This window comes from Ascaphus truei, chromosome 1 (genome assembly GCF_040206685.1).
Source record: "Ascaphus truei isolate aAscTru1 chromosome 1, aAscTru1.hap1, whole genome shotgun sequence".
NCBI lineage: Eukaryota > Metazoa > Chordata > Amphibia > Anura > Ascaphidae > Ascaphus > Ascaphus truei.
Genome location: NC_134483.1, coordinates 349,765,079 through 349,789,041, shown reverse-complemented (window position 1 = coordinate 349,789,041; position 23,963 = coordinate 349,765,079). Strand labels below are relative to the sequence as shown.

At 43.9% G+C, this 23,963-nt stretch overlaps 1 protein-coding gene across 1 annotated transcript in view; it reads left to right on the top strand.

Moving 5' to 3' along the window:
* The window catches only part of CISD2 (CDGSH iron sulfur domain 2), a 34,567-nt gene extending 18,846 nt beyond the window's left edge, over nt 1-15,721 (top strand). Inside the window, exons 2-3 of the mRNA XM_075608999.1 lie at nt 8,386-8,600; nt 13,650-15,721. Of these exons, the coding sequence (XP_075465114.1) occupies nt 8,386-8,600; nt 13,650-13,739 (305 nt within the window). The 3' untranslated portion in view covers nt 13,740-15,721. The remainder of the gene's footprint in view (nt 1-8,385; nt 8,601-13,649) is intronic.
* Nucleotides 15,722-23,963: the final 8,242 nt, after the last annotated feature.

Below are 23,963 nucleotides of genomic sequence, written 5' to 3'. Positions count from 1 at the left end.
TTTGTGTATATATATATATATATATATATATATATATATATATATATATATATATATATATATATAATTTGTGTGCGCACACGCCCCGTTATAACACAGTGCTTCGGCGTCCACATAATGAGACCATGTTTAAGAACTTTTTGCTTAAAGGAGCATATGCGTAGCACCGTAGATATTACTAGATACATAAATCTTGGCCCCCTGCAGAAGCACTTGCCAAAATGCCCTCCTACTGGCTTTGTACGTTCCTCCTACATACCAATTAGATTGTAAGCTCCTCGGAGCAGGGACTCCTTTTCCTAAATGTTACGTTTATGTCTGAAGCACTTATCCCCATGACCTGTTGTTTATATTATTTGTTATTTATATAATTTCCACGTGTATTACTACAGTGAAGCGCTATGTACATTAATGGCGCTATATAAAGACATACCACCGCGATGACTTACGCGGCGCTTACGTACGTTCTCCCAAGCTTGGGGAGATGGTTCAATTTGACTTTCGATCATCAGATTCATCACACTAACCCTGTGGTGTAGGGGTTCAATTCCTGCATGTGTATGGTATAATTTATAAATTACTAGCTGAGAGACCCGGCGCTGCCCGGGACCAAAGCCTCCCGCTCCTCCCCCCCCCCCAACCCCCCGGCGCAGCACACAGTGCCACACACACCGTGAGACACACACACACAGTGTCGCACACACACACACACACACAGTGTCGCACACACACATGTTTTCGGGCACCCACAACAACTGCAGTGAGGACCCGCCCGTACCCCCCACAGGTGGACACCAGCCACCTCCGTCCAGTCTCCGCGCTCCCACCGGTCCAGAAGGCGCCTCTCTCCTGTCCGGGCGCTCTGAGCGGTCGGTCCTGCGTGGGGGGGCGGAGCATGCAGTGGAGGCCGCCGAGCGCACGGCAACCCGGAGCGGGGCGTGAGGGAGGAGGCGGAAGTGCCCGATGAGCGGGAGCAGCCACAGGCTGGAGCCGCAGCATGCGCAGGCCACTGGAGCACACGTGCAACGCGGCAGGGTCCGGTGGACCGACGCAGGGGGGGGGGGGCGGGGGGGAGTGCGCTACCCAGGGGGGGGTGGAGGTGATACCCGGGGGCAAGGGGCCTCAGCGGCAGACAGGGACACAGAGTGGTGTGACCGGGGGGAGGGGGTGTGGTGGGGGAGAGGTGAGGCCGGCGCCGAGGAGCGGTGGGTGGTAGTGGTGTGACCGGGGGGAGGGGGGTTGGTGGTGGGGGGGGAGGGGGGTTGGTGGTGGGGGAGAGGTGAGGCCGGCGGCGGGTGGTAGTGGTGTGGATGGTCCTGCTAAGTGAGATTCCTAATCCAAGTGAGGGCAAGAGGTGCAATGTGAGGGGTGAGGGGGGCGGGGGGTGCGTCCGTGGCCAATGACACAGGGGGAACACAGGGCCAATCGCACGGGGAAGACATACACACACAAACATTATTTGAGACTTATAGATATAGATTATTTTATATAATACACATGCGGGAATTGTGTGTGTAATAAAGCATTAAATGTTATTTAAAAAAAAAAAACCTTGGAGATGTTTTTTTTTAAATCAAGATCCGTGTTGTAGCGGATCGTGCTATAACAGGGTTGAGAGATATAGATAGATCTATCTATCTCTAAAAAAAACCTGAAGTGCTTAGACCCTCTGTAACAGCAACTTTGCACAATAGCAGAAGCATCAGTGTTCATACCATGTCAGAGGAAGAGGCCACAGAGGAAGCAGCAGAACTAAGCAGCATGAGGATTTGCATATGGGAGAATGAGAATAGTAAAGGCATTGTCCATCGGTTATTCAAAAAAATAAATGATGCTGCATCACACCACAATCCCAAGCTGAAAAATGGCCAAGATTAATCAATGTCAGTAGCTAGTTCACATCTTTATCATGATCGTAAACTAGGTCCATGTTCTCTCTTGCGACCGTGCCCCGACAGGGAGATGGAGTGAGAGAAAGAAAAGGGTAGGCCAGAGGATGGGACTGAGCCAATTGGTTTTAGTATCACCTAGATGAGGAGGAGCAACTTAAGGGTCACAACGAGCTTTACCGTACTGTAAGGCTGGCACTGGCGCTTCGTTTAAAAAAAAAAAAGGACTAGGGCGGCTCAGTCTTGCATATGTTATAGCCAGTGATTGCAGTCCTTCATTAGAAATGCCCCTACTAACAATGTCCTTGCAGAACAATGTGCTGCCATGCTATAGAGCGCAGTCTGCCTGTGGGCACCACACCCTGTCTTACTCTTGCCGCCATGGCATGGTAATTCACACAATGCACACAAACGAAAAGAAGCAGTGGAGAATGGGATTAATTTGTAGTATAACATTTAGTAATAGGCACTTGCATACACCATTTGAAATCGCTAGTGTCTGCATAAAACGCCATCCTGTGTAGCTCTTGGATAAGCGCAAAGAGCGGATGTACACCCGTGTTTGTTTATTCCTCTGGCTTTCCTTCTACGTTGATTTCTCCTGCAACGATAGTCTTTATGAACAGATCGGGGGAAGATCTAATGTGTTTCCCAATATGTTGGACAATTAATCACCATATACTTCAAACATTTGAGTTACAATTTATGAATTCTCTGATCTTTTAATCTTTTGTTGAGTGGTTCCAATTACCACCTCCTTATCCATACACTAGCACATATTACAACTGCCACATCTATAGTTACCACAAGCTATACTCAAAATACTAGCTGTTTGGATTTAAAGTACAGTATAGTAGGAGCAAACATATTATTCAAAATACTGTACTTTCGCTCTGCGTTTATCCATGGCTAAACAAAATGGCATTTTATGCAGATGCTGGTGATTTGTTTAAAATTTTTACATGCAAGTGTTTATTACGTTTTATGCTATAAATTACTAGACATTTATCTATGTCTGTGTCTGTTAGTATGTGGTGAGGATAAAAACAGGCAACCGTTTTGTTGCGCTTCTTTTTTTCTGTTTGTGTGCATGTAAATTCAAAGCTCCGGTGAATCTGGGAGCAGAAAACAGCAGCAAGGACTGTTTTGCGCTGTTTGAGAGGAAGTAATTCAAATCATTTCTACACCAATGAGAAGTGGTTCTTCAGGGAGTACAGTCACGCCAGTATAATGCCTGTGGGCTTGGGGAGTTGTATAAAATACAGCCTGGGGCGTACCACTGTGACATCTGCCATGGTCCTCCATCTTCCCTTCCCCATGAGCTTCTCACTAATTCTCACCCTCGCCTTCTCCAACAACGAGTAGTGCATCTGACCCAGTTAGGCTTCCATCAGTTGTGTTGCTGCTGAAAGTCTTAGTCTCCCGTGACGGGGAGTACTAACACTACAGAGTTAATACAAGTGAATTTATTGGAAAATAACCATCGTGGCAAATACTATACACGATACATGAAGCTTGGCCCCCTGCAGACGCACTTACCAGAATGCCCTTCCACTGTGTCTGTACATTCTTCCTACCTACCAATTTAGATTGTAAGCTCCTCGGAGCAGGGACTCCTCTTCCTAAATGTTACTTTTTATGTCTGAAGCACTTATTCCCATGATCTGTCATTTGTATTATCTGTTATTTATATGATTGTCACGTATTACTACTGAGAAGCGCTATGTACATTAATGGCGCTATATAAATAAAGACATAAAGTACAACCACAACTGTTCACATTCATAAGACATACCCCCCCCCCCCCCCACCCAACTGGGGAACACACTGGAGGCTTAAGTGCAGGGATCTCTGTTAGGAGATTTTTCCCATTCTTCTCCCCTGCAGAGTCTCACAAGAACTGGACTTCAGGCCTGGAACTGGCACTAACACTCATGCCTGAAACTCTATCTGGAATTCTAACTAACCGGGCTTTCCCCCCCCCCCCCCTTCTATTATACCCCATGGCACCACATAGATACATTTAGGGAGGGCCAGGGCCAGGTGCCTTCAATATGACTTGGCTCCCTTATTGGTGGATGAAAATGCAACATTAAAAGAGTTACATAAAGAGTAACATGGAAAAGGTCACAGGCAACTTGCCACATTTCCAACTGAACACAGAATTAACTCCTAGTCCCTGAAGTGTGTGTGTGTGTGTGTGTGTGTGTGTGTGTGTGTGTGTGTGTGTGTGTGTGTGTGTGTGTGTGTGTGTGTGTGTGTGTGTGTGTGTGTGTGTGTGTGTGTGTGTGTGTGTGTGTGTGTGTGTGTGTGTGTGTGTGTGTGTGTGTGTGTGTGTGTGTGTGTGTACAGCTGTATTATTGACAGGTAGGGATAACGGCGGGCTTAACCTTTTATTAAAGCAGGCAAATCTACCCCTACCGTCATACTCCCAACCTGTGTCCTACCAATTTCTTTCTCCTGCAGTGCCTCATCAACCTCCACCACATCATCACCACTTGCTGGTGGTTCTTCAGCTCAAGATTGAGCAGCAACACAGGTAATGCTGGGCGTAGCAGAGACAGGTGATGCAGCTGATATTAGTGACAGTGTCCCCGATTTTTAAAACCAGTTGAGGGCATCCACAACCAGCTAGAACTGGGCTCTGTGCCAGCATCCGTCTCCACCCTGACCTGCAGCCACTTGCAACACAGTGCTGCATTTCCTACCCATGGCCAGCTAACTAGCTTTCCCTGCTCTCGTCCACCCCCTCCCCCCCCCCCATTCCCCCTCTCCCAAGCACTGACAGGGTAGAGCTTCAGCTTTGATTGATTGAAGTTTTTATTAAAAACATTGATCAGTGTTTTTTTTTTTTTTTAACCTTAATGCTACAGAGAAAAGCAAGAGCATTTGAAACAATTTGGAACATTTTAATACAACTTTCTGCTCTAAAAGTTTGATTGCGTTTGCACATCCGCTACTTCCGACACCACAGACACCACACTTGGATCCTGCTCATTTATGCTAAACCTCTCGCCTCTCCACTTCGAGTGTATCTCCTCGTACTCCCCACTTTGGGATTTATATGCTTCCTTCCAACAGTGCTGTCACAGCATACGTGAAGTTTCAGTATACAGAGCTTTCAAAACCTCACAGGTTTTTCTTCATCTACGAAAAACTCCAATATTGGTTCACTAAAAAGTATCGCAACCAACATCGAATCTACAATGAAGTATGTGGTGAGGATAAAAACGGGCAATTTTACTTTCTGTTAACATGTCCCCCCTGCTTTCAAGCAGATCACTGCGTGTCTATGGCTCTCCGAGCGATCGCTGTTATTATCCCTTGACCATATTAGAAAAGGCCTGTTAAGTGAACGTTATGAAGACCAGTAGCTTGCTGGCCCTTGTGATGGATGGTGGACACTGTAAGGGAACCCTAGGAGTAATGGTGTCATGTAAACCAGAGGCTTCATGAGTATTCTTGATCTTTCCCTGCTGTCATAATGGTGCAGATCCACCTAGCGGCATACATGGGAGTTGCATTTCACTGAAAGTATTGCTCTTTTCAATACAAAGCCATCTCTGCTGTTTTTGTTTTTTTACCTCTTTATAGTGTTTTATTTTTATATTTTTCAACTTTTAATATGATATACTTGGACATACAGAGTAAGGTGTGAGACATCTTTAGTGTGCTGAATAATACCCCTAGATCCAAGCAGGGGTACAAGGATATGCATGCTGAAGAGATCCAATATTTGTACCAATCATATCAGGTGGGAAGATAGTGGCCCATGTTTGCTGAGCTGTGCACCATAAGACCTCTTGTAGTGCCGGAAGACATCTTATGATTCCTTCATGTGAACGGGCCATAAAGTGTCTTCCTGTGCCGGCAGGGGGCTTATGTCTCAGTATGGGCCTTACAAATTGCATGAGCAGGATAGGTTTTCCTAAAAAAAAAAATAACTCAATCAAAGGTCAGTGTAGAGCAAAAAAATAAAATGACACCTGAGCATAAGATCCCAGAATCATAACCCTTCTCCATACTCTAAAGTAAGATCATCAGTCTGTGTGTGGTCTGGATTTGTGTAATGTTAACATGGATGCATGGGTGTCACACCGAGACTTGGTTAGCCATGGCTTATTGGACAAGGGCGATGCAAATGTAATGATGTATTCAGTACTCGCTAGCAGCGCTGTAATATATAAGGAAATCTCTGGCCTTCCGACATATTCAAGAAATAACTATATCCGTTTTTGATCTACCCTGTGAAACATTATGTATATACAGTACCTCCTGTTTACATTAAGTGTGCCTGCTGGGAAGCCTGATAGACATTAATTTTACAAAGTTTAAAATCGGCAGCACTTGCCATCGGTGGCGTTGCGGTGTTGTGTAATCATACTGTAGATCAGTGGTTTTCAACTTTTTTTTTTTTTTCTCGGTGCATCCCTAACACAGTGCTCAGTTGCTGTGGCACCCCTACAACAGGACAGGGTCACAGAAAACACAGGACAGAGACTGTCACAGGAGACAGAGAGTGGGGGCAAGGGAGTCGGAGGGGGCAGAGAGTCACCGAAAACACACATGCACACACCTGACCATCCTGCTTCTTCCTCTGCTTGGCCACACCCCACAGGCTCCTGACACCACCTCCTGGTTGGCTGCATTACCAAACAGCAGCCAATCAGGATAGAAGAAACTGCCCTGCTCTAGGAGAACTAAGAAATCCTGCTGCACCCTTTTAATCCTCTCATGGAACCTCAGGGTGACGTGGAACCCCAGTTGGGAAACACTACTTTAAATCATACCAGGTTATAAAAATAGCTACTTTCTGAGAGCATCATTCTCTTGACGGCTCATACTTATGGACTGACCATCTAATCAGATTAAACTGTTCGTTGCCTGGTTAACATTTCAGTTGAGATCGTATTTACACAGGCGCACACACATGTATAGATATTTTACTGTACTTAAAGCTGCACAGTTGTGATTCCCATTCATTTTATAGTTGTTTTTGTTGGAGCACACTTATTTTGTAAACTATTTGATCTTGTAGACACTTATCTCAATGAAACATGGTGACGCATATTTTTTTGTTTTTTTGTATACTATCAAACTAAAGCTATTCATGCTATAAACCAGACTTGCATAAGACCTCATACCTGTGTAGTACCTAGAAAAAACAAGGCATGGATACTTCACATTAAAAGATCAGTGGAATAAATGTATTCTAACATACAGCTATACTCCTGGCAAAACATGGGGGGTGGGGGGGTGGGGGGTGGTGTGTGTGTGTGTGTGTGTGTGTGTGTGTGTGTTGAGCACGCACATTGTAAGTGAAACTTCTTTGTATTTTGTCACAGAAATTGTATTTGCGATTGGTAATGGTTTTTAATTCAATTAAATACATTTCAGAGTATAATTTATTTTATTTTTGTTTGAAATTTCCATAGTATCATTTGGAATACATGATATAATTGGCTTATGATAACTAAAGTAAAACACATATATTTTGGATTTTAACGTATGTAAATGCCGTTACTTTCAGAAGTGTTTAATTCAATGTAAATCATAAAAAACCAAACACAATTTTAGTGACAAAACGCAAAGAATGACTTAGAACGCGTGTTCGGCACCCCCCCTCTTTTTATTTTTATAATTATTAGTTACTATTCATGTGTTATATGTTTACACACCTTGCATGTTTTCCACTTCTGCCTCTTATTATAAATGGTACTTTTTTTTTTTTTTCAATTTCCTATTTGCACTTCTATATTTATATTCACTTGGAATTCCTCTAGTAACAGTGGTGTGTGTGAGGGGGGGTGTCCTCCATTCAGCGCATGCACAGAGTCCGGCGGCCCCTTCTGCGCAATGCGCAGAGTTCAGTGGCTGCTTCTGCGCATACGCGGCTATCACCAGGCCATGACGTAACCTCCGGTACACATTTTCGTTACAAGCAACGACAATTTTCCCATTAAAACTCTGTAGTTGCCACCAAAGAAGTTTCACTTCAAAAATATATAAAGACCAAGAAAAAATGCAAGAGTATCCATGAGAGTGAGCATAACGTTTTAGGGGGACCAATGCCTTCCTTCTGAATGAAGGGGTTATTATAAGAATTTCTCTAGCTTATTCTATAGGGTTTTCCCTAACTGAAGGCTAAACAGTAGGTTTGATGCTTTCAAGCTAAGATCGGGAGAACAATATATTTGTAACCAGATTTCTTCATGACCCTAAAATGTGAGTTGCTAGGAAAGCACTGCACACAGCATCTGTGAGAATAATTCGAGCAAACTACCGCTCATGACTTGTAAATTATTGGCATTTGTTACAGAGGGTATGTTGGCTTCACACTGAATTATTTATGTAGGTTTTACAAGTAATTCTGGTGGCATCAAAAAGCAGGACGCAATGCCAGTGATCACTTGCATACATGCAACTGTGAGACGTTCTTGAAGTATAGCATCTAGATAATAATAATTTGAATAGTAATACAATGTTCCCTTTGCAGTGTCTGAATGGCTGCGGTTATTGCCATTCCTCGGTGTGCTGGCACTGCTTGGATACCTTGCAATCCGTCCATTCCTGCTGAAGAAAAAACAACAGAAGGACAGCCTGATTAATCTCAAGATCCAGAAGGAGAACCCTAAGGTAGTGAACGAGATAAACATAGAGGATCTGCAACTCGCCAAAGCTGCCTACTGCCGGTGCTGGCGCTCTAAGACAGTAAGTACATTCTCACAATGTTTACTGAGCAAAGAAAGTGAGTCGTGAGAAACTAAAATGTACCCCACTGTAATAAATATATATATATATATATATATACACAATATTATTGTTTAACCCTTTAGCCCAGATCCCCAGAAGGGTGCTAAGCTTCAGCACACCTTCACTCGCATCAAGCGCGCCCTCACTCCCCTCTCCATCAAGAGAATGAATGGGAGTAAAGATGTACATGTAAATGTAATGGGCTTTAGGGCTGTCCGGATCGAAGAATTTGCTTATATTTATTTTAGGTGAGGATAGTTACTGCATTTTGCTGCATAATGTAAGAAGAAAAAACTGCAGTAGTATAATATAATATATATATATATTATACTACTGCAGTTTTTTCTTCTTACATTATGCAGCAAAATGCAGTATACTGTAACTATCCTCACCTAAAATAAATATAAGCAAATCTTTACTCCCATTCATTCTCTTGATGGAGAGGGGAGTGAGGGCGCGCTTGATGCGAGTGAAGGTGTGCTGAAGCTTAGCACCCTTCTGGGGATCTGGGCTAAAGGGTTAAACAATAATATTTACCTAAAGAAAAGGAGAATAAAAATACATGAGTATCAATTTAATAAACTATGCATACCAGGAAAAAAAATGCATAAAGTTAAGCAAACATACATGTGCAAGTGGATGAACTAAGGTATATAGATGAGATCTCAGACATACAACAGTAAATATTTTCTCTGAGCGTATCACTGCTCCTATCTATCCTATCTATCCTATCTATCCTATCTATCCTATCTATCCTATCTATCCTATCTATCCACTGGAATGTATGGGAATTTTCCCATGGTCAGAAGGTCCATTATGGGATCTCTTTATGTATATTTTAATGTGTTCCTCTGCAGGACTGTAACAAACGAATCCGTTATGACAATGGCATTAACATTTTTTTGTGGAGCACTGGCAGGTTCCACTGACATCAATACAGATGGGCTTTTAGACATTTCCAGGGGACCACTTTTTTTGTACATAAGTGAAATATTTTTATATTAAGTGGGAACTTGGTGACTAGTGCAGGATACATGTAATTTAGGCCTCATTCAAAATGCTGTAAACAGTGCTCAAATCTTCCACAGAAGACCGCTCCATCAAAGCATCTTGAATAGGGGTGCAAGAGAGCAGATTTGGCCATTGAGTATTATTTTCTCCAAGGTGAAAAACCTGTGGGAGGCAAGGGGTATTTAGATGACACCATTGTTTGTGTTTGCTTGGCCCTACCTGTCTTTCTTACTATCGACCTGTCTCCCTCCTGCCTTTTTCTTCTAAACGCCTTGAACGTCTTGTATTCTCTCGCTTGCTCCATTTTCGCAATGCCTATTCTCTCCTAGACCCTCTACAATCTGGCTTCCACACTGCTCATTCCACTGAAACAGCCCTCACTAAAATAACTAATTACCTCCATGCAGCCAAAGACGGAAGTCATTACACTCTGCTCATATTACTCGACCTCTCTGCAGCATTTGACACCGTGGACCACCCTCTTCTCCTTCACATTCTCCATACTCTTGGTATTCGTAACAAAGTTCTATCCTGGATCTCATCCTACCTCTCCCATCGTACTTTCAGTGTCTATTTTGCTAACACCTCCTCCTCCTCCTCTATTGATCTCTCTGTGGGGGTACCCCAGGGCTCTGTCCTGGGGCCTCTCCTCTTTTCTCTGTACACACTCTCTCTAGGTGACCTAATCACATCTCTTGGGTTCAAATATCACCTCTATGCTGACGACACACAAATTAACTTTCCAACCCCTGACCTTAAACCTGCTGTACAGACCAAAGTTTCTGAATGTCTCTCTGTGATATCATCCTGGATTGCCCTCCGCCTCCTTAAACTTAACATGTCAAAAACAGAGCTCCTCATATATTTCATCCCAAACCTGGCCCCACCACCTCCTTCCACATTTACTGCTGGAAGTTCTGTCATACACCCAGTAGCGCAAGCACGCTGCCTAGGAGTCACACTCTACTCCTCTCTCACATTATCCTCTCACATTCAAAACGTATCTAAACCTGTCACTTTTTCCTCTGCACTATTACAAAGATACGCCCTTTTCTCTGTTGCTCGACTGCTGAAACTGACACGGGCCCTCATTCTCTCCTGTCAAGATTACTGTAACCTCCTGTTCTCCAGCCTTCCTGCCTCTCGCCTGTCTTCCCTACAATCTATCCTAAACGCCTCTGCCAGAATCATTGTACTCTTTCCTAAATCTGCCTCGGGGTCTCCCCTCCTGAAATCCCTCTCCTCGCTTCCGATCAAATTTCGCAACTCACACTCAATTCTCCTCCTCACTTTTAAAACTTTACACTCTTCTGCTCCTCCTTACATCTCAGCCCTAATTTCTTGCTCTGCACATCCCGACTCGTGCGTTCTGCTCAAGGATGCCTTCTCTCTACCCCCTTTGTATCTAAAGCCCTCATCCGCCTTAAACCTTTCTCACTGACTGCCCCACACCTTTGGAATGCTTTCCCTCTCAATACCCGACTAGCACACTCTCTACCCACCTTTAAGACCCACCTTAAAACACACCTGGTTAACGAAGCATACGAGTAGCTCCGTGGCTAATACTATACACCTGATGCATAAAGCTTGGCCCCCTGCAGACGCACTTACTAGAGCGCCCTCCTACTGTCTTTGTACGTTCTTCCTACCTACCAATTAGATTGCACGCTTTTCGGAGCAGGGACTCCTTTTCCAAAATATTACTTTTATGTCTGAAGCACTTCTTCCAATTATGCGTTACAAATATTATTTTTTATTTATGATTGTCGTGTGTATTACCACTGAAGCGCTATGTATATTAATGGCACTACATACATACATACATACATACATACATACATACATACATACATACATACATTTCAAGAGCACAAAATGCTTTAAAGCTGCAAACCAAGCAATATCCTACATGTTTTTTTTTTAATCAGTTCTGTACTATGTGAATAGTTGCTATAGAAACAAAATATGCTCAGTCACATCCCCTTCCTCTGCTGACACAGGCTCTGGCACACCCCTTTTCGAGCACTGCCCCCCCTGTAGCAGTACACCAATTGTATCTAGTGCCTGCCTGATCACATGATCTTCCCCACAGAACTTTGCATCTTTGGTCCTCTTCTGCTGCACTGACAGCCATTTAGTGAACACCCGAGCCGAATCTTCACCGATCGATCATAGGAGAATGGATCGATTGGCAACTTAGCTAATTACTTATCATTGTGTGGATTGTATTGATGCACATATTAAACTGCAGCTTGGACTGCTGCTTTAACTCGTATTTCAGCTGTAATCACTTTTACTGTCAAGCAGTGATCTCCTCAGTGACTAGCTGGGGTGCTTTATTTACCTCACTTTACTAGTACAGATCAAATAGCTCTTACTCAGTGCTATATACTTTTAAATGGAAGTTATTTGCATGCTGTTTGGATATCCTGAGAGCTCATCTGTTAATGAGGTAAGAGCAAATATTATAAAACACAGCGCTACACAGCTCTTCCTACTATAATGTGGTTAACAAACAAATTGGCACTTTCAATACCATGTAACCTTCTCACTGTGGCTATGAGCTGCTTAAGACTCCCAGCCCACTGCTGCAGTTTGCTTCATGACTGTATTCCTATGACCTGGCATAGAAAATATGCAGTTTTTATTATCTGAAACAGTGGAACCAATGTAACAGTTCCCCCCCCCCTCTCTGGGAGATTCTGCCATTACACAGGGTGGTGTGGTGCATACCTGCTGGGTTACAGTAGATCTGAGTCTCCTGCGGTGTTGTGGAGGAGAACAGGACAGGCTTCTGGGGTAGTAACTGATTCTTTCTCACGGTGACAGCGCCTCCATCTCTTGCAGGCCCCAGGGATGTGGGGACAATCCCTTTAGGAGAATTTACTGCCCCTCCCCCTGATTGTAGTCTCAGACAGGAAGATATCTTTGAACAGGATCACTTTATTTAGTACACTGGCAGATGGAACAGCATACACAGCATTCTTCAAGGAGGTAGAGGCACTGACTAAATTTAGCCGTGCAGCTTCTTAAGTACAAGGAAAGTAGGTACCAGGTCTGAATCCAGTGATTGGACACACACAGGCCTAGTCCCACCGCCTCCCCTGTCACTCTCAGAAGCTACTATGAGTGGGGAAAATCCATGATAATTCCTGGCAGGCTTGTTCTTACCAGGACTTACAAACCGGGAGGGCAGACTTAGTAGCCCAAGAAACAGCCTAGCTACACCAATTTTAGCAGTCTTCCAAGCCACAACATACACAGAAATGTACTAACAAATCTACGTAAGTACCAGCACTCACTGTCTAATAGCTAAATGATGAAAACAGTTGTAATGCAGAATAAACATTTAATAATAAAATGAACCAGAAATAAATCAAATGTGTTTGCAGAAACCAGTATCATAAATGGGCATGTCACAAAGTGAGGGGTGGGGGGGGGGGGAAAGGAAAAGGGGAAAAAACATGAAACACAAGGAATATACACAAAAAACGGAGAACGGAAAGTATGCTAGGGGGGCGACGTTTCGAGGGACTACCTCTTCATCTGGCCCATTCCCCCTGGTCCAAAAGGACCGAGAGGTACTTCCCTAAGCCTCCCTTCCCCTATACCTGGTCAAATCAGACACCCCTGAGAATAGATAGCAAACATATAGTGTAGGCTAAATACAGCTAAACAGCTAATAGCCGGGCAGCAAGAATCCACTAATGGTACAGTAAAAGCTGAACACCGCTTGCAAGAAAGCAGCTTGCAAATGAGCACCAGGAGTCCACACAGTCAGTGAAAGGTTAATGAGAAAAGTAAATGAAGTGATCGAACCCTCAGTGGCTCTGCTCCTTCAAAAAAAATGAGCTACCTGCCCTACATGCACTCTTTATCTTTGTGTCCTTCCTAGATGGAATTGTTGTACAGTATATCATGCCTCTGTTTAGGAATATTCACTTGGCTTATGATCACTCTAAATAACTCTACTCTCTCTCTGTCCTTTTCTCATAGTTTCCTGCTTGTGACGGCTCACATAACAAGCACAACGAGCTAACGGGGGATAACGTGGGTCCGCTGATTCTCAAGAAGAAAGAAGTATAAGGCTCCTCCCAAATTCCTTTTTGGGATTCAGGAACCAAACACCTTAATCCACTATTCAAAACAGGCCTTGGATAAAAAAAAATTAAAAATATATACACTTTCAAGACTGGTTTAGCTAAGGTGGTTCACAGAGTCCACATTGGATGATAATGGTGAATTAGTATGTCAGAGACTGTCAATAGATAAAATCATTACAAGAGTCGTGTCCTATGTGGTAGAGGTGTGTTGTTTTTTTCTTTTTTAAATCAACACGGCTAAAGTTGTTTAAATGTAGACACACCTGCTGCTACAAACCCATTGGTTTAGCTCAGCCAGGTCTGTATTACAGCTCTGTTGTTAGAAAGGCCTTTTCATGTCTGAACAGAATATCTGTGTCCTGAGCGATCCTCCTAATTCATTATGTCCATTGTATCAATTATTCGGAATCTTAAAACCCCTTCCATCAGAATTCCAATCTCTCCCCTGCTAACGGTGACAGCATGAAGGAATTGACCTTCTGAGAAATCATTATATAGAACATAGCAGTTATTGCTGTGGTGTGTTCCTTCCCCTCTCGTAGTGTGGGATAAACGCAGCCATAAATGGGCTCAGTGATGCTTCATTCCACACGGCTCTTAACTGGCACTACTCCTGGAAGTGATGACAACTGTAATACAGACTTGACAAGGATCAACAAGTTTATTCCCAGGTACAACCAGTAAAGTACCGAAAAATACGATTCAAGCTGTTTATTCTCTGTATTTCCCATTTAAACCTGCTTGGTTTATGGTTGGAGATGGCATTCCTTTGGTTTAACCATTCACTGCTGCAGGAGCCTACAATGCAGTACAGCGAGTGACAATGTATCGCAGACCCCTCTGTCAGTGTAGGTTGTTAAGTGTTTTTGTATACAGATATAGGACAACCTGAGCTGATCAGTGAACCACAGGTACGACCGTTGAACACTACCACATGCACATTCCCCAGGAAAACACCCTCAAATACTTACTTTAAAAACAGATCTAAATCCTTTTGTAAAACGGGGTCTGTGTATTAACACACACAAATAACAAGGTGTTTTGATGCAGTTCACAATTTTATTGTTCCAAACTGTCATATGTAGCAAATTCTTTAATGCGGGTTCTTCCACCTGGTGCAGATCAACCAATAAATCTAATGTCAAAGTGTTACACATAAAGAGAAAATAAATGGCACACCGTTTGATGCATCTCATTATAATATGAGAGCCACCTGACTTCTCCCTGAAGCCTCCTATTGACACGTCACAAATTGCAACATGACACACGGTGCAACGACGCAAAGAGGAGCAGAGTGAAAATTATGCATTTTGGTTCAGTTTTGCTGTAAAATTGCAGTTACATAGCCCACAGAGATTTGCAAAATGTCAATTGCAATCTCCAGGTGTCTTAGGCTAAATCCATGCTGCCGCAGACGCGGGGCGCGATCACATTGCCCTCAGGCATTGATCGCGCCCACAGACTGCGCGACAGCACACGCGTGGCACAGGAAATCAGTTGAAACCGATTTCTCGGTGGGATGGGCAGGTCACGTGAGCGGTTTGCCCAATGCGGGCGACCCAGCTCCGTGACACCCCTAGACACGCCCCCACGGCACGTCCAGCATGGCCAAAAAAACCACTCGCTTCACGCGGCTGTCACGCAGTCGCACGCCTCCGCTCGGATGAAAGCTGTATGGACATAGCCTTATTATGCGGGTTATTGTTAAGTAGGACACTATTGTGAGCTATGGGAGTTCCCCCTACAATAGTGCCCAGATCGGTACTATTGCACCTTAATGAATAAGCTCCGTGAGTCATAGAATATACAACTTGTAATCCTATTTACACTGTCGTGTCTGTAAATTAAAGTTTAACAAAAATGTCTGTCATTTATGAAGTGAAGTATTTGCCTTTTGTAAATACAAATAACCGCTTTCTTATTTCGGATCTTCTGAGAGAATTAAAGTAACACTGCCACAATTAACATTTGTGAAGTGGCGTTATTGATTGCTCTATTTCCAGTTTTTGACGTGATGGTACCAATACTTTTATTCTTATTTACAATTCCACATTTAAAAAAAAAAATTTGGATTCCTTTCCCCCCCCCCCCTTATTTTTACAACATACAATTTTGCTTAAATATGTATGAAGCTTTCACTTTCTTTTAGGTTTTTGTAAAAATGGAAAGGAATAAACATGAGCATGTATGTGTTTTTTGTGGAGGTTCAAAGCTTAAGAAATGTACTGAGATGTGAGGATCTTGTATGCTCATGTAAAAACTATATTGATATACAACTTTGTGTTTTGTCACAATCGTGACTATATTCTACAAGGAGTATTCCTCCTACTGTGGTTTTTTTTTTTTTTTAAAGCCTGTAAGAGATGATGTTTGCAAATGGAGACCGTTTTAGGGTGAAATTAATATAAGAAGAAAAACAGAGTCTGGGCGGTCACTGCTCTCCATAAACAATCCAAGCGCAATTAGTAAAAGAAGCTTTATTTAATCAGAAATTTACATCAGTAGAGGGTAGAAAAATTAATATAAGACTTTATTGCCTGTTCCTTTAACAATGTAAACATAAAAGAAAAACCTGCTCCACTTTGGAGGTTAACTAGACAATACTGTATATGCCCTATCTAACTGGGTGGGTAGCTAGGCTGATTACCACTCCAAAACGTGTGTATATATACTTTGCATACACCATTATCACCCAGCATACAGTGCTTCCACTGCAGCAAGGGATTCTGGGAAGTGACATGCAAAGTAATACAGTAATATTTCCAGTTGCTATATGCTTAATTGTGGAGGGTTTTGTCACTTTTTTTTACCCACCATAACTTAACTAAGTATGGTGAAACCTATCCAAAGCTTAATTTTCTGCAAAGCCAGTATAACCAACCCCACACTGATGAGACCCATTAAGGTCGAAACAGCTGTCTGTGGGTGGGTTTACTGGCTATGCATCTTAACCCAGGCTATGCATAAAAGCTGTGAAATGCAGCAAGCATAAGCTTTAGGGGACCGTGTTATATGGTTTTGAAGCAAAAGGTGGCACTGTGTGCTCATTTGCATGTCACTTCCCAGAATCCCTTGCAGTGGAAGCACTGTATGCTGGGTGATAATGGTGAAAGGCAGGGCTGCAAACCTGTTTAAGACATGCAAATGAGAACACCGTAATATTTTAATTTGCGATAGATATATATATATCTCTTCTAAGCTAAATGTATGTATGTCTTTTTATTTATATAGCGCCATTAAAGTACATAGCGCTTCACAGCAGTAATACACGTGACAATCATAAATAGCACAGTAGAAGACCAGACTGTGTGGTGCTCTTAAACGTAGACTCAGCAATTTCAATTATATTGTATACATAGTGTTTTGTCCTCATAAATAGCAAATACAAATAGCAGATCATGGGAATAAGTACTTCAGACATAAAAATAACATTTAGGGAAAAAAGTCCCTGCTCCGAAGAGCTTACAATCTAATTGGTTGGTAGGAAGAACGTACAGAGACAGTAGGAGGGGGTTCTGGTAAGTGCGTCGGCAAGGGGCCAAGATTTATGTATGAGGTGTCTATTAGCCACGGAGCTACTCGTATGCTTCGTTAAGCAGGTGTGTTTTATGGTGAATATTGAGGGTGCTAGTCGGGTATTGAGGGGAAGGGCATTCGAGAGGTGTGGGGTAGTCCGTGAGAAAGGTTTAAGGTGGGAGAGGGCTTTAGATACAAAGGGGGTAGAGAGAAGACATCCTTGAGCACAACGCAAGAGTCTGGATGGTACATAGTGAGAAATTAGGGCTGAGATGTAAGGAGGGGCAGAAGAGTGTAAAGCTTTAAAAGTGAGGAGGAGAATTGAGTGTGTGATGCGAGATTTGATGAAGCCAGGAGAGTGATTTCAGCAGGGGAGATGCTGAGACAGATTTAGGAAATAGTAGAGTGATTCTGGCAGCAGCGTTTAGGATAGATTGTAGGAGAGACAGGTGAGAGGCAGGAAGGCCGGACAGCAGGAGGTTACAGTAATCAAGTCGGGAGAGAATGAGGGCCAGAGTTTTAGCAGTCGAGCAACAGAGGAAAGGGCTTATCTTTTTGTAATATTGCGGAGGAAAAAGCGACAGGTTTTAGATGCGTTTTGAATGTGAGAGAGTCGAATGTAAACTCTAGGCAGCGTGCTGGTGCCACTAGGTGTATGACAGTACTTCCAACAGTAATGTGGAAGGAGGTAGTAGGGCCAGGTTTTGCCATGTTTAAGTTGACGGAGGGCCAACCAGGATGATATAGCAGAGGTACATTCAGAAACTTTGGTCTGTACAGCAGGTGTAAGATATGGGGTTGAAAATGGAATTTGTGTGTCGTCAGTATAGACGTGATATTTGAACCCAAGAGATGTGATTAGGTCACCCAGAGAGTGTAAAGAGAAAAGAGGAGAGGTCCCAGGATAGAGCCCTGGGGTACCCCCACATAGAGATTAATGGAGGAGGAGGTGTTTGCAAAAGAGACACAAAGTACGATGGGAGAGGTAAGAGGAGATCAGGGTAGAGCTTTGTTACGAATACCAAGAGAAGGAGAAGACGGTGGTCCATAGTATCAAACGCTGCAGAGAGGTCGAGTAATATGAGCAGAGTGTAATGACCTCTGTCTTTGGCAGCATAGCGGTAATTAATTATTTTAGTGAGGGCTTTTTCTGTGGAGTGAGCAGTGCGGAAGCCAGATTGTAGAGGGTCTAGGAGAGAATAGGTGTGAAAATGGAGCAAGTGAGAGAATAGAAGACTTTAAAGGAGTTTAGAGGCTAAAAGAAGGAGGGAGACAGGCCGATAGTTAGAAAGACAGGTAGAGTCAAGCTTGCTATTTTTGAGTATGGTACTGTATGACTATTGCATGTTTTGAAGGAGGAAGGAAAGGTACCAGAGTAGAGGGAGGAGTTACATGTTTGTGTGAGCATAGGCATTATAGTAGGCGCAAGAGGTTTTAGGAGATGGGAAAGAATAGGGTCAAGAGGGCAAGTGGTAGAGGGAGAAGAGATCAGCAACGAAACATCCACCTCTGTGACAACAGAAAAAGAGTTAAGGAAGGCAAGAGGAGAGTTAGGAAGAGGTGTAGGGTGGGAGGATGATACAGAGGGGATGTCCTGACTTATGGATTCCACCTTTTCCTTGAAATAGTCACAAAGTCCTGAGGTGAGATGGAGGAAGAACAGGCAGCCGAGGGTGGTCCGAGTAGGGAATCAAAGACGGAGAAGAGTCGGCGTGGGTAAGACTTGTGCGTGTTGATTAGTGAAGAAAAATAGGTTTGTTTAGCCTGAGAGAAGGCAGAGTTGAAACAGGATAGCATAAATTTGTAGTGAAGGATGTCTGTGAGAGCAGGCTCTAGAGCAGGGCTGAGGGAGGAGCGTAAAGTGGAATCAAAAGTTGGTTGGTTAATAGAGCTCAGGTCTCTGCAGAAATGAGGGGTAAGTGGAGAAGCGAGAGAGAAAATGAGATGAGGTGATGGTCAGAGAGAGGAAGGGGGAAATGGAGAAGTCAGAGAAGTTTTTAGTGAAAACCAGGTCTAGGTAGTAGCCATCCTTGTGGGTACTGGCTGCAATCCACTGTTAAAAGCCAAAAGAAGAGGTTAGAGAGAAAGTGGGAAGCCCAAGGGAGAGCGGGGTCATCAATATGGCAGTTGAAGTCCCCAAGGAGAAGAACGGGAGTTTGAGGAGAGAGCGAAAGAGCCAGAATTCAAAGTGAGAGAGAGACAGAAGAGGGATGAGTAGAGGTAGGTGGGTGATAGATGACTGCCACGTGGACAGGGAGAGGAGAGAAAATCCAGACTGTGAGCCTCAAAGGAGGGAAAAGCAAGAGGGAGGAATAGGAAGGGTTTGGTAGTGGCAGGGGTGGAGGCGAAGGGCTCCTATCATGGTGTGGAGTGTGGGAGAAAGAAAGGCCACCATAAGAGAGGGCAGCTTCCAGTGTGGCATCAGATTGAGTGAGTCACGTCTCCGTTATAGCAAAGAGTGAGAGAAAAAGAAGTCCTGCATAGAGAGGAACTTGTTAGAAAGCGAGTGTGCATTCAAGAGGGCACAGGGAAAGGGAGAGAGGGAGGGTGCCAGGGGATAGTTATGAGGTTAGAAGGGGTGGAACTTCCACCAGAAGTGGTGGAAGTTGCATGTGGGAGGCAAAGGTGATAACATGTAGAAATAAGGCAGGGACCAGGATTGGGAGAGATATCTTCAGAAGCAAGGAGGCGAAGCATGGATAGAAAGACAATGTGTGAGGATGATTTGTAGGGGTTTTAGTGCAGGGGGTATAGCTGTGTAGTGTCAGAGAGCGCAGGTAAGAAAGGAGTTCATGTGAACTGAGAAGTGGCGAAGGAAAGAGGGATGGAGATATATGAATAGAGTTGGAGACATAAAGAGGCTGGTAGAAAGAAGTGTGTATTTTGAGAAGTGAGGTCACAGCAAATATAAATAGAGGTGACATGAGAGCAATATTTTAGTGCTGAGATGTGCAGTCTGGGATAGATAATGTCCTCCTTTCCTCCTAAATGCCACTAGATGCAGCTCCAAAGTCGTCACCCCCCTTGTTCCAGAAGGAACTAGTGAAGTTACTGGGTTAAATCTCTGTTAAGGGTAACAAAATGTTTTTCCAAAACTCCAGCCAATAGGAATCTGCAACAGCATTGGTTGAGGCTTCCTATGGGCATGCCCTTTAAAAAACAGGAAGTAATACCTGTATAAAAAAAATAAATCAAGGTTTGTTAGGGCAGATTTCTCCTTGAAGCTAATTGTTTCCAGGACCAATCCATCTACTACAATGATTATACTGCAATCTACCAGAAATATAAAGATGGCCTACATCAGGTCATATATCTGGTAGATCCTTAAATATAAAGGATGTTGCTACATACCAAAATATCTAAAAAATCTCAAAGCTATAGAAAGCACACCATCACTCAATGAAAAATTCACACAGTAAATAGAAAATAAATGAACAATGTTCAGTCTGGTGTATAAAATGTTAATTCAAACATATACAAAGATTAAAGCCCATATGTACTAAGCAATGTCAGGCCAAAACAACCTTCCAGTGCAGGAAGACGCCTCACAAGCCAACTGGTCAAAAGGTCTCCTATGGAGTAGCATGGCTTTGTAAATATGCACCTAAGAGTCTCTTGTAAAACTTTGAGTCCCACATGCAAATTCCTCATTTCAAAGTACAATCCGGAGATTTCAAGTGTGTGTGTGTGTGTGTGTGTGTGTGTGTGTGTGTGTATCAGTGTGTGTGTGTGTGTGTGTGTGTGTGTGTGTGTGTGTGTGTGTGTGTGTGTAGGTAGAGAGAGCCACTCCGTTACACCAAGACTCTTTGGGCAAGATTCACTAATCGGGAACATGGGGTGTCTGCATGACCTCAATGACTTGAATGGCAGATAACGCCAAATGAGGGTGTGATAACGCCGCATCTCAGCTTAGTAAATTCCCATCACAGTGAGACTAGACACTTTTAAGCATACATTTTCTAAAGAGACAGACCAACTTGCAACTTTTATTTTTTTTCCCTTATACAAATGTTGGAGTTGAGGGCTATCAATCAAATCAATAACAATGCAACTGTTTAGGTCCTGCTGTTTACACCATTTAAAATATTACAGTGGAGCTCAGTAAAGCTTGTGATTGTATCATTGTATGAAAGCACTGCACTTTTTTCAGTCCTGCAATGCATTGCAGAAGGATTTCATTGCAAGAGGCTGCCCTCCTGTGGGGAACCTTACCTGCTGACGTATACTTTGTGAAGCTTTGCTGTTTCTGTTTCTAAGGCCCAGGACATAGTGAACTCAGCGTCGCTGAGCCGGTCTGAGCCACGCTGAACAGGTGCACAAAGCCCCTGCATCTGTTATCAGCGCGGCTATAGTTTCTCCCTCCGCATGCTTGCTGATGCGTGCGGAGGCTGAGAAACTTCCCCGAGACAGGCAAGTTTGAAATTTGCCGCTCGGGGAAGCGGAGGAGCGGTCACGTGACCGCTCCCATCCAATGGGTCTGCAGCCGGTCCGGCATTGTAACTACCAGACAAGACAGAGGCAGCACAGAGGTGTGTGTGTGTGCATGTGCGTGTGCACATGTGTGTGTATATATGTGTGTGCATGTGTGTGCATGTGTGTGCGTGCGAATATATTTATCAAAGTTGCACAATGTTAATAAATAATTTATTCTCACGTCTTTTTTTTAAATTTTTAATATACACACACACACACACACACATATACACACACACAGGTTCCCCAGTGACACACAAACACACAGACCACTTCAAAGTGACACACACACACACACACACTGACAGCTATCAAGTGACACACACACAGTGATACCCGCCTCCCAAGCGCGCTTGCTGTCTCCTCTGCCAGGACAGCAAAAAAGCTGGTAGAGCGAGCGGCAGCAAGCAAAAGCGAGCAGCAGCACCTAAGCGCTTACTATGTCCCAGGCCTTAGGTAAGTTCTATAGTGCCGGGCGGCGCGCTACGCGATTTTTAGTTGGCTGACATCAGTCAGGGAGGGGAGCCGACAGCAGCAAAGATGAGGAAATTCATCTTTTCGCGCCGCTGCCTGCTCTCGTGTGTGTGTGTGTGTGTGTGTGTGAATAATTGCAGAAGTAAAAAAAAAAATATTTCTTAATTTTTTTCTTTAAAAATATCTTATCTAGGACTTACTTTCACTCACACAACCCATGCACACACATATACCTTACCTGGAGCTCCCGGCACTATATACACGAAAAGCATGCAGCACATGCACGCACGTTCGCATAGGAACGCACGGCCGCATGCTGTATATTACAGCCCTTATTACACACTGAACTCCTTTGCTCTTAGATGATTGTAATTTTTATTCCGTGAATTAAGTTGCAGGCCCATAAAGTGGTTAACAGGAGTAAGTAGGGAAAACTGATTAACCCTCTTACTACCACCAACTTGCAGGTCCCCCTGGTAGTGACAGGGTTAACGTGCATGAAGCCTTTTATAGCCATGAATATAATCTTCCTGCAAAAATCAACCAGGGAACCCCTGAGGAAGTGACGTATCGTCACGAAACGCGTAGGGAGCCTAGTACAGTGCACGTCATCCGTCACCCGCTGTGTACCTTGTGGTGTTGGGGAATACAACAGGTGCTGCGCCACTGACGTCATCGGTTGGCGCGTGACCTCGTGGACCTCATCCCCACTGTACTGGATACAAGCTGCGGACGGCATCTTTGAGTGGCACGTTTGCCCTTACAAATTGTGAGTGTAAACATTGCTGCTTTTTATTATTGTTAATAAAGTTTTATGCGGAGTACACTAGGCTGTCTTCATTTTTCTCCACCTACGGCTGCTGCGGTGCATGCTGCCCCTGCAAGGACGCCGATCGGGGTGAAGAGAGCCATCCTGGGAACCACGTGGGGTCCGTGGACATCAAGGTGAAGAAGAAAACAGCCTGGAACAGATTCTCTCCCCTGAATCAACAAGAGTCTATCTTGTAAGTAGGGATATTCTTCTCCTGGTTAGGGTATTAGAGTTTATATACTGCGCAATGGTGTGTTCCTGTTTTTATTTGTAACTAGCTGAGATACCCGGCGTTGCCCGGGATGTGAAGTGTGAATAAGTATGTGTAAATGTAGTATGTGAAAGTTGTAATGTCATGTGAATGTTATGTAATATTAGTTAAAATTGTGTTTGTAAAGCAACAGCAGTAGAAAGCACATGCATATGAGGGCAAATTTGCGAAGTGTATGTTAGTTGCGTGTTGTGTGGGTGAGTGTTGTGTGTGAGTGGTGGTGTGATTAGTGTTTGTGCAATAAATGAGACAGACGGTTAAATTGGCATTGTTAGCAAAATATATTTTATTTGAACGAACAGCTGAGTTCCAGTGGTAGGTGTTTTGTCAGCGGAGGGGGTGTGGTAGCGGGAGATGTGTGGCGTGCGGTGGCCTCCGGAGGAGGACCGTGCGTGCCAGTGCGGATGGTATTTGGCGGGAGATGTGTGGCGTGCGGTGGCCTCCGGAGGAGGAGCGTGTGTGCCGGTGCCGATGGTGTTTGGCGGGAGATCTGTGGCATTCGCTGGCCTTCGGAAGAGCTCCGTGCGGGCCGGTGCCGAAGTGAGTACCTAGCATAGTGTGTGTTTGTTTGTTGGGGGCGTTTGTTTGGTGGGAGATCTGTGGCGTGCCGTGGTCTCCGGAGGACCGTGCGTGCCGGTGCGGATGGTGTTTGGCGGGAGATC